The sequence below is a fragment of the Notamacropus eugenii genome, chromosome 5, assembly GCF_028372415.1.
Source record: "Notamacropus eugenii isolate mMacEug1 chromosome 5, mMacEug1.pri_v2, whole genome shotgun sequence".
Taxonomy (NCBI): domain Eukaryota; kingdom Metazoa; phylum Chordata; class Mammalia; order Diprotodontia; family Macropodidae; genus Notamacropus; species Notamacropus eugenii.
Genome location: NC_092876.1, coordinates 196,293,125 through 196,309,988, shown reverse-complemented (window position 1 = coordinate 196,309,988; position 16,864 = coordinate 196,293,125). Strand labels below are relative to the sequence as shown.

The 16,864-nt window shown below is 39.8% G+C and overlaps 1 protein-coding gene across 4 annotated transcripts in view; it reads left to right on the top strand.

Moving 5' to 3' along the window:
• FLT3 (fms related receptor tyrosine kinase 3) overlaps positions 1-16,864 on the top strand; it is a 145,768-nt gene that overhangs the window by 71,965 nt on the left and 56,939 nt on the right. For all 4 annotated transcript variants that reach the window (XM_072611814.1, XM_072611815.1, XM_072611813.1 and 1 more), the window contains 2 exons: positions 1,127-1,332; positions 10,084-10,199. In XM_072611814.1, the coding sequence (XP_072467915.1) occupies positions 1,127-1,332; positions 10,084-10,199 (322 nt within the window). The remainder of the gene's footprint in view (positions 1-1,126; positions 1,333-10,083; positions 10,200-16,864) is intronic.

Sequence of the window (16,864 nt, the reverse complement as noted above, 5' to 3'; positions counted from 1 at the left end):
GCATTGCCCCTATATTTTTCTCATCCACGTGAGACTTGGGTTTCATGGTAAGGGCTATCCAGTTTTTAAATTCGATGTCTATTTCTAAGATATTTGTTGTTGTCATTGTTCAGTCATGTCTGAGTCTTCATGACTCCATTTGGGGTTTTCTTGGTAGAGATATTGGAGTGGTTTACCATTTCCTTCTCTAGCTCATTTTACAAATGAGGAAACTGAGGAAAACAGGATTAAGTGACTTGTCTAGGGTCACACAGCTAATAAGTATCTGAGGCCAGATTTGAACTCAGAAAGAAGAATCTTCCTGATTACGTCTGGTACTTTATCCATTGCACCACTTAGATGCCCCAAGATATTTTACAGACATGATGAAAACATGGAACTAAAGATAAATGTTATAGTAAGATCAATATTAATGCCAAAGAGGAAGAGATCCAAACTTTTTTTCATGAGTGTTTCTTTTCTCCATACCATAAAGAATGTGATATATTTGGAATCAGAAGACCTAGGTTCAAATTCTGACCCTTCTACTTCTAGAAGTTTGATGTTGAGCAAATCACTTAACCTCTCTGACTTTAGTTTCCTCATCTATGATGAGTCAGTTGAAATGATCCCATTCAGAGATAGCAATCCATGAATTCATGAAGGCTCTTCTAGCTCAGAATCGCATGATTCTGAAGACCTGACAGTGGATGCATTGCAGATAGTGTAAGACGGAAGCTACTGCTTCACCTTCCTTCATGGGCCTCATTAACTTTTGAGGCAGCAAAAAATTAGCTCCAAGAAATCATTATGGATTTCTAATCCTTGCTGACCTAGTTTTCATGTTATTCTTAATCATTGTAGCATATGTTTCTCATCAGTTTGCTTACTTCTCTTGAATGTTGTAATAATTGCTTAGTACTTATGAAATTATTTGAAGATGCAACTGAAAGTTTAACTTTTTAGTTTTTATAGTGTATTACATGTATACACACATATGTGTGTGTATATGTATATTCTAGACAATGCGGCTATCTAAGAGTTTTGTGATATGAAAAATATAAATATCCAATGAAGTTTTTGTTGGAAATATGACCATAATCTCTCCTACTGCTGTTTGTATGAATTTGTTTATTTTGCAATGCAGGCATCAAATGTAATGAAAGACCTTGGATGTTCCTTGAGGCCTGAACACCCAGGAGTTGTGTATGAAGCAGCTGAGACAGTTGAAGTAGACATTTTTGCAGCCATTACATTGCAAGTGATGTTGAGTATCCCAGGGAATGTTTCATGTACTTGGTTCTTTAAGAATAACTCAACAGATTGCCAACTTGACTTTGATGTACAAAACAGGTAAGCAGAGAAGTAAACACACTGAGAACAACCTTGAGGAAGCACTTTTTTTTGTCTAAAATGTAGTTCCATTGTAATTTTTAAAAGTTTCTTTTAATTTCTGCATGAAACAATTTGACTGGGAGGAGGGGTGGAGTGAAAAGTCCCTCCACCAAATAGTGATCCATCTGTAAATTAGTAGATAAGTTTTATGGAATTACCTGACACTCAGAAAGGTTAAGTAACATGTCCATGGTCACTCATATAGTTAGTGTCAGAAGCAGGATTTGAATCTCCTTGACCTTCTTTAAATTCAAGTCCACAATCCTATCCATTACTCTATGTTGCCTCTCATTGAATAACAAGTGATATGCAAATAAATTTAATCCTAGCAAATTGGTGAATTATCTAGATAAATTTAAATGTGTGTACTCTTTATAAAAATTCTCCAGACTGATCAATAGCTATGGCCAAGAGCTCTCCGTGGAGTGGACTTCAAGGTCAGCAGGGCCTAATAATTATTCCCTACTTTTGATCTGCCTGTATACATAGACAATGGTGTGTGAACCGACTCATCACTGAAGTGAGGAAGTGAGTGAAGTGGAGTGATGAGCAGCAAGTGGATGGTTGGGTGAGACTAAGGGAGAAATTTGGGACCAGAGGCAGGTGAACCACGGAGAGTCCCAAAGTCCATATCAACAATACAGTAGTGTCAAGATCCAAAGGGCAAAATAGGCAAGCCTAGACTAAGGTCTGTCAAGAGCCCAAGAAATTGGATCTGCAAATGGTTATAAGATGTTGGAGGCCATTTAGTTCTCATTTTATTGATGAAGACCCTCGGGACAAAGACCATGCCTCTGTCCTTTCCAGTCCTATAGTTTGGAGCTAACCAGCAGCACACTTCCAACCTTGATGATTTCAGCACATGTGGACAGCTCCTTAACACTGCTCAGGTTTCCTGTATTGGAAACCACTATATTTGCGCAGTGACTGACAAATTGAAATATTGATAAGAAAAGATTTTCTGGAATTTGTATAAAGAATGCCCTGGGATAGCTTGTTTTTTAAGTGATTATTGTGCCTAGGTGACAGATATTTGCAACCTTTCATTTTAATTACATTCATAGATAGCCCCAAAAGAAAAGGTCTTTAACTGTATCCTTTGTGTCTCAATCTTTTGCAATATATGATATTTTTATACAATATGTCAAGGAGGATTTGAACTCTCTATAACAAACTTTCATTATTATTCTTTCTCTAAACCAAAATTTAAGTGATTCAGAGATTATGTTCCAATTGAAATGTAGCTTACTGTAGTGGAAAAAAATTCTTCATCAGTAGTTAGGAGACTGCTTCCATTTAGCTGTGTGACCTTGGACAAAGCCTTTCACATCTCTGGTTCGGATTCTTCATCTGTAAAATGAGATTTGCAGGATGATCCCTAAGGTCCCTTTCATCTCTAACATCCTTTGAATTTTGCTTTCCTTTTCTCCCCCCTGCTGCTGTCACTCCTTAAAGATCAACCGTCACAGATGTGAAGGACAGACAGGATACAATCCATCTCTGTCCATCTTATTAGTTCTGATTACCCCACCTCCCTCTCCAGGCACACAGGGAACCATTTGGTGTTCTGCAGCAGTCATTCAATAGAGAAGAAAATATTTTCGTAGGCGTGCAATACTAAATGACACTCTGATGGACTGAGAAAAGTAAAGAGCCCTCACCTCTGAAATTCATCATTAGCCACAAGGGAGCAACCTAGACAGCAGAATTTGTGTGCATGTGCATATGTACCTACAAACATACACATATAGATACATACATATGTGCTGTGATTGTAAATTGCATTCAGAACAGAGGTCAGTCAATGTTCAAAGTAAATTAAATCAGTAACTGTTTTTCAGGCCAGTGCACATGCTTTTGAAGTTTCGTTCCAGATCTTTGGACACATTCACTTTCTTTTCCTCTTTTGAAGTACTTTTCAGAGTGATGTGGCATAGTTACTTCTTTTAATTTGAGGTAAAATGAAGAACTTTATTAACAGTTGAAGGCTTGTTGCTCAGAGGCATTTTACTGAAAATCTTACTGATACCATACATCCATAATTCTTTTCATCAGATTATTGTGAAAAATAGACGAGAAACCTCCCTTGCTGTGTGTATAGGGGGGAAGAGGGGTGGGGTCAGAGAGAAAGTTTACCAGGGAAAAACTACCTGTATTAATTCTTGACATTTACTGAAATTGGATTAAATTGAGTGCTTTTCCTTCAAACACACACACACACACACACACACACACACACACACCTCACAATTTTATTTTGGTTATAAAAGAGAGGCTAATGGAATCCAAGAATTTTAGAATTAGATTTTGTTTCATAGTTATTGGACTAGCCTAGAAAATATTTATAATCTGCTTATGGTTTCACAAAGTGTGGGAGTTCTACTTATGAGACTGCAAAGCATCCTGGGAGAATGTGGATGACTCAGACCCGGGAAATGATCACTACATGATATGTAGTGTCCTACTGACTCACTGGCAGCATAATTTTCAAATGTGAATGTCAGTCTATAATACTATTGCATGTATGTGTATGTATGTATAGTGTATGATATGGGTGCCCTAATGGCCAAATAGAGTGAGTACAATGCCGTTTACTTAATTTACTGATAAGGAATAATTTAGGAATGGGAATCATTGACTCTACATCAGTGCTATTCTTTTGAAATTCACTTAGAACAATAATCACCATTGCTAGTTTTGAAAAGGTGAGATGGCTTGGCTTAATTCTTAAGAAATGTTGACTCTAACAGATGACAGAAAAGGGATAGAGGGAGAGAAACAAAATGAGGAGTGAGAAGAGATGGAAAAGTAACAGCCTAAGTAAGGGCTTTGAACTTTCATAGAGGCTGCCATCTATAAAATCTCTAGGGATCAAGAAACTTTGAAACTTATTTTAAAGATGTAGGAGTTAATAGCAACTCTCTTCTGTGACTAGGGAATTGTGGTTAAGATTGAGGAAATGATGGTAGTAGCTCTTTTGGGACAAGGGGCAGCTGGGTGGTGCGGTGGATGAAACACTAGATCTGGAGTCAGGAAAATCTGAGTTCAAATGTGGCCTCAGACACTCATTAGCTGTGTGAGCCTCTGTCTGCCTCAATGTCCTCATCTGTAAAATGAGGATAATGATAACAGCTACCTCCCAGAATTGTCAGGAGAATCAAATGAGATAATAATTGTGAAAGTGCATAGCACAATGGGTGGAGCACAATAAGCATTTCATAAATCGTAGCTTGAGCAGCTAGGTGACTCAATGCCAGGCCTGAACTCATCACCCTGAGTTCAGATCTGGTCTCAGACACTTATTAGTTGTATGAACCTGGGCAAGTCACTTAATCCTGTTTGCCTCAGTTTCTTCATCTGTAAAATGATCTGGTGAAGCAAATGACAAACCACTCCAGTATCTTTGCCAAGAAAACACCAAATAAGGTCATGAAGAATCAGATATGACTGTTATGACTCAACAATAAAGTATTAGCTAGTACCAGTTATTGTTGTTAATTATAGTTCCTGAACCTCTTCTTGAACCCATCACCATCACCTATTTGTCCATAGTAGCTACAATCAGTGACAACCTGGCTTTGTTCATACTGGCTCACTTCAGGTTTACATTTACATATCTAAGCAAGGGTAGGGAGCCATCTGATTTGTTAATCTGGTATCTCACAATATACAGGAAAGGTCTTCTAAAGGCCCCATTTGCCTGCAGGTCACCAGAGGAAGTGGGAGTGAAACGACTTTAAAGACCCCTGCTATCCCAGTCATCACTTCAAATGAGCTATAGTCTTTAGAACTTCTTTGTTATAAATCAGTTAGGCATTAGGTCAATAAACACTTATTAATAACAAAGCTATCACTTGAAGGAATAGTTAAAATTTTGACTTTTTAGATTTAGGGATGTAAGGATCACTTACGTTATCTAACACAGTCTCGGAAACTTTTAGATGGGGCTCTTGCAGCCAGGGAGCTGTGTCAAATATTGGAAGTAGATAAAATGTATAATGGGTGTTGTATTTCTTGCTTTCTCAATGGGTGAGGAAGGGACTGGAGGGAGAGAGAAAATTTGGAACTGAAAGTAAAAATAAAAATAAATTAGAATTAGAGGTATCAGCTAGTGTGACTTCATAAACATTCAGGTTTCATGGAATCAGTGAGCTTTCCTAGTGAGATGGAAGTTAACTATGTAGTCTACTTTAAAAACAAAGATTATGTAAATTTTATAGTCTCTTTAAATAACACCTGGTAAGGTTTGAGAGGGAGAAATAAATACGTACAGATTGCACTGTGACAAAGGAAAATGTTGTTTGAAAAAAAGAGTTAGTATAAAAAATTATGACTTAAAAATTTTCCTGGTCTTTACCCACTTGTTTTCCCCTAGGGAAATATTTCTTTGAAATTATGGGACTTAGTGTGAAAATATTATTTCATGTTCACACAATATCTAAGGAATATTTCTAATGAATAATAAAGTGAAGTTCAACTCTACTATGTTTCTTAGTCATATGGTTAAGTTTCCATTTTCATTTCCCCAGCTGTGTTTAAAGGGAACACAAGATTGTGGGCAAGATCTGAACATTAATAGCAAAGAATTGAATTTGGACCCTTGTTAGAGTATGCCTGGTTAAAATCATTACCGTTAACAAGGCCACGCTAGGTCAATTTGGACAAGTCAATTTCTAGTTTTCTCATCTGTAAAATGAGAGGGTTGGATTAGCCAAGTGGTTGGTTTCTGTCTTTTTTGTGAAGAGTTACTTTATAATTTCTCAAAATCTTGAGATTCCCTTGTTTGTGAGAAAGGACTACCTCTGCTGTGTTGAAAGTAGAACCTCTCTGTGTGTACGCATATATGTATGTATGTATGTATGCATGTATATATGCATGTGGAAGGAGGAGGAAGAAAGGGGGTAGCTGCCCTTAAACTAAGTGAATCTTTGGACCAAAACACTTTCTGTTTGCAATGGTTGTGGCCTTTGTGAAAGGGGTTATGGTGGTTACTTCTTCCTCTTAACCCATTGATTAGGGCTTCACAATTGACCAGTTGACCTGAGTTGAATTGTTGGAGATCCCTGAACAGAATGACTGCTAAATTATTAAATACTTCTAGTTATAAAATACTATTATTCTGTTCAATGTCCCTAAGTTTTCTGTCTCTAGAAGAAAATTGTATCTAGATTTAGAGCTATAAAATACCATAAACCAACCCCCTTATCTTACAAATGAGGAAACCAAGACTAAGAGAGTTAAGGGACTTGTCCAAGGCCACACAGATTACAAGTGTCAGAGCTAATTTCAAACCTAGGTCCTCTGATTGTAAAAGATCCAGAATCTTAATCTCTGCATAGATAATCATAATTACCATTAATAATCATCTTTCTTTCCAATGTCTCATGTGAAAGTAGATCAAATTACTTGTTAATGAGGGCACTAGAATGTTTATGTAAGAAGATAAGTTTCTGCAACTTGTACCTAAAGTAGTTCCATTGTCCAACAATGAGAAGCTCTACAGTTAAGAGCATTATATTTATTAGTAATTCTTTTGTGGGTTGGTAGTGACAACCAGTGCTCATTTGAACATATTATCAGAGAAAGAGTATCTCTAGCTGTAGGGAATGTAGGTAAACTCAAGGAGGTAGATTTGAATTGAACTGAACTGCCTCTCATCCAAATTGTGTGTCAGGAGGCTCTCCATAATCTCAGTCCAATTTACCTTTTCATCCTTCTATCATTCTGCCTCTCTCCATGTACTCTACATTCTGGCCAAAGTAGACTGCTCTCCATCATTCATTCATATCCTCTCCTTCCTCTGGGCTTTTCTGGACTGGGTTACACATCCCTTTCCCAACCTCCTAGATCTTGGGAATGCATTCTTTTCTTTCAAGGTTCAACCCAAGGCCACCTGATCCATAAAGCCTTCCTAGAAAACAATCTCTCCCCCATTATAATGTAAACTTCATGAGGATAGGGGTAAGTTTATTCTTTATATTTTTATCTCCAGCCCCTAGCTAGTGCCTGACACATAGTAGGTGCTTAATACATGCTTGCTGACTCCTTACTGATCTCTCACTCCTCCAGTTTATCATTCAGTTGTAAATAAGGCATTTTTTAAAATTTAACTTTTAACATTTATTTTCACAACATTTTGGGTTACAAATTTTCTCCCCTTTTATCCCCTCCCCCCCAAACCCAAGCATTCTAATTGCCCCTGTGACCAATCTGCTGTCTCTTCTATCATCCCTCTCTGCCCTTGTCTCCGTCTTCTCTTTTGTCCTGTAGGGCCAGATAGCTTTCTTTACCCCTTAACCTGTATTTCTTATTTCCTAGTGGTAAGAACATTACAGTTGATCCTAACACTTTGAGTTCCAACTTCTCTAGCTCCCTCCCTCTCCACCCCTTCCCTTTGGAAAGCAAGCAATTCAATATAGGCCAAATCTGTGTAGTTTTGCAAATGATTTCCATAATAGTTGTGTTGTATAGGACTAACTATATTTCCCTCCATCCTATCCTGTCCCCCATTACTTCTGTTCTCTTATGATCCTTTCCCTCCCCATGAGTGTCGACCTTGGATTGCATTCTCCTCCCCATGCCCTCCCCTCTATCATCCCCCCCACCCTGCTTGTGCCCAAATAAGGCATTTTTCTAAGCACTATGAACACACAGTTGACAAACAACCCAGTTTCTGCCTTCTAAAATGAGGAATTTGGCATTTATACACATAGATGTTGTAGAAGGTAGAATATAGTAAGTGCTAAAGAAAGATCCAAACAAGGTACTCCGGGAAAATCTGAGAAGAGAGAGATCAGTTTTAGCTGGAGTAAAGTGTGTGTGTGTGTGTGTGTGTGTGTGTGTGTGTGTGTGTGTGTGTGTGTGTGTGTGTGAAGGCTGGGATGGAATCAGAAGGATTCACAGAGGTCTTCGTACCTGACTGAGCCTTGGAAGAAAAGGATTTCAGTAAATGATATGGAGCCTTCAGGTAGTCCAGGTACAAAAATGCATGGGATTAGGAGATAGCAAGATAAGATTAAGAAATAGCTTAGTCCAATTTGACTGGAATATATAATAGCATTAAAGATACTGATATGAAATAAGGCTTTAAGACAGTGGAGGGCCTTAAATGCCAAGGTAAGGAGTTGACACTTGATCCTAGATGCAATAGGAGCCCTGAAGGGTTTTTGAGCAGGAGAGGGACATGATCAGATCTGTTCATAATAGAAAGATTATTTTTGGCAACTGTGTGAAGAGTGGATTGGAGCTGGGGGAGCCCAAAGACAGAGAGACTAGTTAGGGGGCTATTGTAACATGATGATTGAAGCGTGATGAAGGCTTAAACCAGGTTGGTGGCAGCACAAGTGGAGGGGGAAGTTGGGAACCAATGTGAGAGATATTGTAACAGTAGAATTTAGAGGACTTAACAACTAATTATATATGGGTAAAATAAGGGAGAGGGAAAAGATGAATGTAATGGAGGTTTCAAACCTGGATGAGGGAGCAGTTTCAGTAGAATTAGCAGTGACATTACAATGGGGTAGGGTGAGGAATGAGTTAGTTGGAAAGTGGGAGCACAAAATCTTAAAACATTTTGCCTAGCTCTCCCCTTAGCATTTAACTCATACTCCTTTGAATTGGTAATTTGGGCACCTGTCTTTCACCTGTCCTCCACCTACCATTTTTCAATTGTGATATGCTTAAGCAGAGTCTGTGTTGCATTATCTTTGTATCCCCAGCACAAAGTATGGTGCCTTGCATATAGTTGCTTGTTAGTGCATATTTGTTGAATTGTTTTGAACTGAATTTTGAAGGCAATATTGTATAGTAGAAAGAATTTTTAATTTGGAGTCAGATGATCTGAATTTGAATTCTGGCCCTGTCATTTACTCTCTTTGGGATCCTGGGTAAGCCTACTTCACCTCTCTGTGGACTTCAATTTCCTCATCTGTAAAATGATTCTTGGATGCGAATTTTTGGATGCAAACCTGGGGGATTCCTTATTGCTCCCATAACATTTTTTCTCTATTCCCTGAAAGGCTCTGTGTCCCCTGGACCCGAGTAGCCCGAGCTGTTTCTAGAAGATAAGTTTGAGCAGTGAGCTACATGAAAACCTTCACATAAATCATCAACCCCTTCCATCCCTGCCCCACCCCAACTTGTACTAATTAGAAACTAACAAAAGAGTTTCTAGTCTGAAGATACTGGTATTAGTTTCTTGTAGTAGAAAGAGATCCTATGGATTTGCCATCTGGTGGATTGAAGACTTTGTTGTGTGAGCAAGGCCTGGGGCCCAACCTGGGCTCATGGCTGTCAATCCTGTGTTTAGACTCAGTTTCCTTGGCTCATTCTTCCTTTCCTGTCACATTTCTCATCTCGTTCTCTTGAAGACCGTGTATTCTCTATAGCTGAGTTACAATTGTGCCCTCACTTTCACATAAGACAATTAGAGCTCTATCACCACTAAAGCAGACTTTCTCTGAACTCCTGAAATTATGTACCTAGAGCATCCACAAGCCCCCCAACTCCACCTGATGGTGATAATAATAATGATCCTATAGACTGAATTGGAGAGAGCAAGGTCTTTCCTCTTCCATAAAGAGCACTTTGTGGTCACTATCAGAGACTGACCATCGGCCCTAATAGACCTCAACTCTGATTCAGCATCATATTTTTTTTTTGTAGTTCACAAACTTTCCATAATAACAATTTTTCTTTCCTGTTTTACAGAGGAGTTGTTTCCATAGTCATTCTGAAAATGACAGAAACTCAAGCTGGAGAATATCTACTTTCAATTCAAAGTGAATCTATGAATTACACAGTGATATTTACAGTGAATGTAAGAAGTAAGTTGGGTTTGATAACAGAGATTCACATGGTGTTGAGGGAATGGCTTCAATGACTGATTTATTTTGTTATTCTCTAGAAGACTTACCATTTGTCCAGGGAATTGGACAAAAATTTTAAAAATTGGCAAAGTTGGATTGCTTGTGCTCTCTGGTCCACTTAGAATAACCTATAGGAAGTTTCTGAATAGAATTCTGTGCCTTCATGCCATTTACTAAAAATCAGCATGTAAGTATAACAAAACACACAACAAATATAATATGTTGGCCATAGGAATGATCAACCTGAGTCTTGCTTTGTCGTTATGTTAGTTGCTAGTTGAGAGGATTCAACACTTCCCATCAGTGCCTGAGACCATAGAACTTGAGCTGGAAGGAATATTTAGGGTCATCCAGGCCCTCCCCATTATTTTACAGATGAAGAATCTGAGGACCAGAGGAGAAGTGACTTGCCCCCTTCAGAAGGACATGTATTAAATTTACTTATCTTTTTCCTCTTCAGAAGGGCACCAGCAATGTACCTTGTTGGTCAGAGACAAAAGAACTTTTATCAACCCCTGCTTGCCTTCTTTCTACCATACAGCATCACTGAATGGAGCAGAATCAAACAGTGGTCTAGTAATCTTACAATGGGTGGCTCCACGTGTAGGCAGATGCTTTCCCCAAGGAGTGCTAGGGTATGGCAGGATTTCCATTTGGATGTGATGTCTGACTCCTCCCCACCTTGAATGAAACATGGACTTATGTTGCTCTGAGACTAAATGACCTTGTACATCAATATCCCAATGCCTTCCCACCCTCCACACAGAATAAAGGGTATGGGGTGTTTCCTATGTCTTAGCACACCTTTGTACCAATGCAGCACTCTCAACAACTCAGGTTTCTCAGTGTTTGGGGAGGACCATCATCTCCATGATAAAAAGTGAACAAATTTTCATGGACTTGGAATCAGCAAACTTGAGGATAAATCCTGCCTTATACACTGGTTGTTGAACTAGATGAGCTTTTAGCTTTCTTTAGTTCAATTTAGCAAGCTTTTATTAAGCTCCTGCTCTGTGCAAAGCACTGCACAGGGTGTTGCCAATAGAAAGAAATGAAATGAGCTGTCTTCAGGAAGCTTATATCCTACTGGCATTGAATAGGACTGAATGGAATTGAGTGAAAGGTTGTACTAGGTGATCTCTAAAGTCCTTTTCAGTTTTAAAATTAAAAAATGTTTTTAAAAAGCTATCATGGGAAGAGAATTTCAACTTATATCATATCTCAAAGGACTAGAGCTAGGATGGACATTGGGAGTTATAGAGGAACAGACACTGGTTTGATTTGAGGAATAACCTTCTAATAATTACAGTACTTGAAAGGTGTTCTAACTGTGTGACCTAGGCAAGTCATTTAACTTTGTTTGCCTCAGTTTCTTCATCTGGAAAATGAGCTGGAGAAGGAAGTGGCAAACTACTCCAATATTTTTGCCAAGAAAACCCAAGTGAAATGACTGAACAACAGTGAAGGAGGGAGCTGTCCACAGATTCATTTCTAAAAGAACAAGGCAGTGGTACACTAAGAAGCACAGGAGTAGTCAGTTATGTGAACGTATCCCTTGATATGTATGGTATCTGACTTTTACTTTTACTTTGGCTTTGGATGGTAGATTATGGTTGAGGCCCAGCAGGACTCAGCCATTGAATACAAGTGAGTAATAAGAAAAATAACAGTTATAATAAATGAATTTATGATTTCAAGACTCTTTACATAAATGAGCTCATTTGACCCCCTGTGACAACTTCCCTGGTTGAAGGCAGACATTTTCTTTTCTTTGGTGGGGGAGAGGTAAACAGTAATCTGTTTTTTCCAGTTACATGTAAAGACAGTTTTCAATATTCATTTTTTATAAGATTTTGAGTTTCAAATTTTTTTCTCCCTCCCTCCCATCCCCTCTCCCCAAGACAGCAAACAATCTCATATAGGTTATATATGTGCAAACATATTTCCACATTAATCATGTTGTGAAAGAAGAAACAGAACAAAAGGGAAAAGCCACAAAAAACCCCCCAAAAGTAAAAATAACATGCTTCAATCTGTATTCAGATTCCATAGTTCTTTCTCTGGATGTGGATAGCATTTTCCATCACGAGTCTTTAAGAACTCTCTTGGATCATTGTATTGCTGAGAAGAGCTAAGTTAATCGTAGTTGATCATTGAACAATGTTGCTGTTCTTCTCCTGATTCTGCTCAACATCACTCAGCATTAGTTTATGTACATCTTTCCCATCATTTTTTTCATCAGACCAGTCTTGGTGTTTGCAAGTGTTCTGACCCAGATGAGCAAATGCAGTGCTGTACACTAAATCTCTGAGAGCTTCCCGCTCCTTTTCTGCTCCACTGCTGCCAACTGTATGTTGGCTCAACTTTTCCTCCAAGTCAGCAACAAACTGTTCAAGCTCAGAGAAGAGCTCTAATTTGTTGACATTAATTCTTCTGGTAGTCATTTTGCCTTGGGGATGGCACTTTTGATGAATGTGAATATTTAGCTTGGAAAGGATAAGTCTATGATCAGTCCAGCACTCTGAACCACACATTGCCTTTGTCACTCTCACATCTTGCCTGTCTCTTCTCCTTACAATCACATTATCTATTAGATGCCAGTGTTTGCTGTGAGGGTGCATCCATGAAGTTTTATTGTGTTTAGGTAAATGAAAAACTGTTGGTGATGAGAAGGTCATGTGATGCACAAGTCTTCAGCAGTAAATGACCATTGTTGTGCTGTTTCCAACTCCATTCCTCCCTAGGACTCCCTGCCAAGTCTGGTAGTCTGAACCTACTCTAGCATTTAAGTCACCCAGAATTATAAACTTGTCCTCTTTTGGCACATTGATGATAAGGGTCTCTAGGTCTTTATAAAATTTTTCTTTGACTTCATCAGGGTTTGTCATGGTGGGAGCATAGGCACTGATGATGGTGGCATGGCATTTTCCTGTGAGTGGAAACTGCATTGTCATGAGCCTGTCATTCACTCCTTTTGGCAGGCATACCTGCTTCCTGATTAAATTAGTTTTGATTGCAAAACCCACGCCAGCTTCACTGTGCTCCCCTTCACTGCGCCCACTCTAGAAAAACGTATATGCAGATTCAACTTCAGCAAGCTGGCCTTCATTTGCCAACTTTGTTTCACTCAGGGCTGCTATTAGGATGTGATACCTGTTGAGTTCTCTTGCAATAAGAGCAGTTCTTCTTTCAAATCTACTGGATTTTGCGTTGTCTATTAGTGTGTGCACCTTCCATGTGCCAATGGTGAGTGGAATCATCTTTGCAGATGTTTTCATACTTTTTTTGTGTTTTGACCACATAATGGGATTCCCCACCTGCCGCCGTAATCAGGCCAGGGTTGGGTAAGCAAGCAATGTTTAGGGCACCTTTTCTAGTCCCCTTTCCCACTCCAGGAGGTGAGCAGTGCAGTCCTTAAAAGGCTGCTCAGATACTCAGGGGGCTGCTGAGCCCCACTGCTGCTTCCAGTGAGAAACGATCCTATTGCCTGGGCCACCTGTATTCAGGGTTATGACTACAGCTCCCAGTGTATCCATACCTGCTGCTACATCACGTGCCTGTCACTACAGGACTTTGGGCATAATAGTGAAATGGTATGGGTGATGTCTTTTGTTTTGTGCATAAATTGGATTTAAGTGAGGCAGAGTTGCATGAAGTCATCAGCCTCACTCTCTCCTCCAGAGTCATTATAGTCCAGTGGCAGGACAGAGTCAAGATGGCTGGCAGTGGCTCAGGATGCAGTGGATGACCTTGGCGTCTTCAGGGTCTAACCAAGCTCTAAGTGCTCCATGTCACCTGCTTCATCTGCCTTCATGGCCGTTGGGACAAATTGTTCTCATCCGCCCATTCCACCAGATGAAGTCTTCACATTCTTAGGATAGACAACTCCCTAACTCACCTTGGTTACCCTCAACCTGGTTTGGCCCATCTGCCAAAATGGTTTACTGGGGTATGGTTGCTGTGCATGCTGCAGCTTCTTGGAGCCACAGGTGAGAGTTAGGCGGAACAGGTGGACACCAAGGGTGGAAAGAGCCCTGAAAAGGGGTTGGCAGCCATCACACCAAAGGTACTGGTCCTCCCTGAACACACCCTACACCCATGATGATGGGGAAATTCAGAAGCTGCTAAATGAAAAACATGAACTCTACAGGATTTGCCAGCAGGATAGTTCATCCACCTCTAAGAATGCAGCATTTAATTCCATCAAAAGCAAAGTACAAGCAAAACTTTGAAAGATGCAGAATTCTTGGCTTAGTAAGAAGGCAGATGAATTCAGTTTTATGCTGATAGTAACAACCGAAAGCACTTTTATGATTCCCTGAAAGCTATTTATGGACCAAAAACTTATGGTGCATCACAACTACTTAGTGCTGATGGAGCCACATTGATTAGTGATAAGGACATGATCCTAGAGAGATGGGCTGAACACTTCCATAGTGTTCTCAACAGACCATCATCAATCAATGCTGAGGCCATTGACTGTTTACCTCAGGTTAAAGTCAACCCCTCCTTAGCTGAACTTCCAACTGAAGAAGAAGTTTTGAGGGCCATTTCATGTGGCAAAGTACCTGGTACTGATTCTATTCCAGCTGAGATTTACAAGGTAGGGGGACCATTACTCATACAAAAGCTGACTAAAATTTTCCAGGTTATATGGCAAGAGAAGGTTATCCCCCAGGAATTCAAGGATGCCTCCATTGTCCATCTTTATAAGATGTTCTGAGACAAGGGGGAGAGAGGGAGCTCTCTCTTGGTCATTGCTGGCAAAATTCTTGCTAGAGTCCTCCTTAACAGAATGATCCTTCACCTGGGAGATGGGCATATACCCGAGAAAAGGCCAAGGAATAGTCAATATGGTGTTTGCTGCCCCAACAACTCCAGGAGAAGTGCCAGGAGCAGAACAGAGGTCTGTGCACAACGTTTGTGGATCTGACCAATGCCCTTGACACTGTTAGTCATGAGGGCCTTTGGAAAATTATGTCAAAATTTGTTTGCCTGGAGAAGTTTATCAGTATTGTACATCAATTTCATGATGGCATGTTTGCCTGGGTTCTGGATAATGGACAAGGCTCTCATGCCTTCCCAGTCATCAGTGGAGTGAAATAGGGTTGTGTGCTTGCTCCCATGCTTTTTAGCATGATGTTTTCAGCCATGTTGGCAAATGCTTTCATTGAGAATGAACACGGTATCAAGGTCAACTACTATACTGATGGTGAGTTCTTCAATTTGAAAAGGTTGCAAACCAAGACCAAAGTGGGGGGAGTGTTGGTGCATGATTTTCTGTTTGCAGATGATTGTGCACTCAATGCAGCCTCTGAAGCTGAGATGCAACAAAGTATGGATCAATTCTCTGCTGCCTGTGCTAATTTTGGCCTAATAATTAACACCAAGAAAACACAGGTACTCCATCAGCCACCATCACACCATCCATGTGTGAAACCATTGGTTACAACAAATGGAGCAGCACTTACCTTAGTAGTGTACTTTCCAAGGATGTACACATTGACAATGAGGTTAATGCATGCATTGCCAGAGCTAGCTCAGTGTTTGGGAGGCTCCAAAGAAAGGTTGGGAGTGAAGAGATATTAGACTGACTACCAGACTGAAGGTCTACAGAATCGTTGTGCTGACCTCATTGTTATATACTTGTGAAACATGGATGGTCTACCGGCACCATGCCAGGAAACTGAATCGCTTCCATTTGAACTGTCTTAGGAAGATTCTGAGGATCACCTGGCATGATAAGGTACCAGACACTGAAGTCCTTGCTCAAGCTGAACTGCCAAGCATTCAAACTATGCTTCAGAGAGTGCAACTCTGATGGGCTGACCACATTGTTCTAATGCAAAATGTACACTTGCCAAAAAGTCTATTTTATGGAGTACTTGCATGGGATGGGTGATCACATGGTGGCCAGAAGAAATGATACAAGGATGCTCTCATGGTCTCTCTCAAGAACTTTGGATTTGACTGTGCAACATGGGAAACACTGGCACAGAATCACTTAGCATGGTGTGCCCACATAAGAAAAGGTGCTGTGCTCTTTGAGCAAAGCAGAATTGAGAGAGCAAAAAATAAATGCAGGATGCACAAATTTAGGATATCCACCCCCAATATTCAAAGGGACTATCTGTGCCCAACCTGGTATAGAGCATTCCAAGCTCATATTGGTCTGATCAGTCACAGTCGGACACACTGGAATTTCACTTTACCAGGGTGATGTCATTTTGGTCCTCTTCGAAGACGAAGGACAACAACCACGTTAGTCTTTCCCAGTTTTTCTTAAATCTGCCAAGGCAGACGTTTCCAACACTATTTTGCAGCAGTCATTTCCAACACTATTTTACAGATGAAGAAATTAAGGTTCAAAGTCTAAAAAGCAGAAGAGCAAGAACTCTTCTGATTCCAAATCTGTCCTTCTTTGTGTTACCTAACAGATATGTCTAGGGTGTTTGCCAACTCTAAGATTCTAGGTATCTATCTCAATATGTTTCTTTTTTTTTTGCATAGGCTGAGTCAAAGTACCTTGACAGTTTTCCTACTTGGAAGTGAGCTTTTTTTGAGCTATATGTTACTGGTATTTCTCTCCCTTTCTTTTCTATCAAGTCTAAAATTTTCATCCT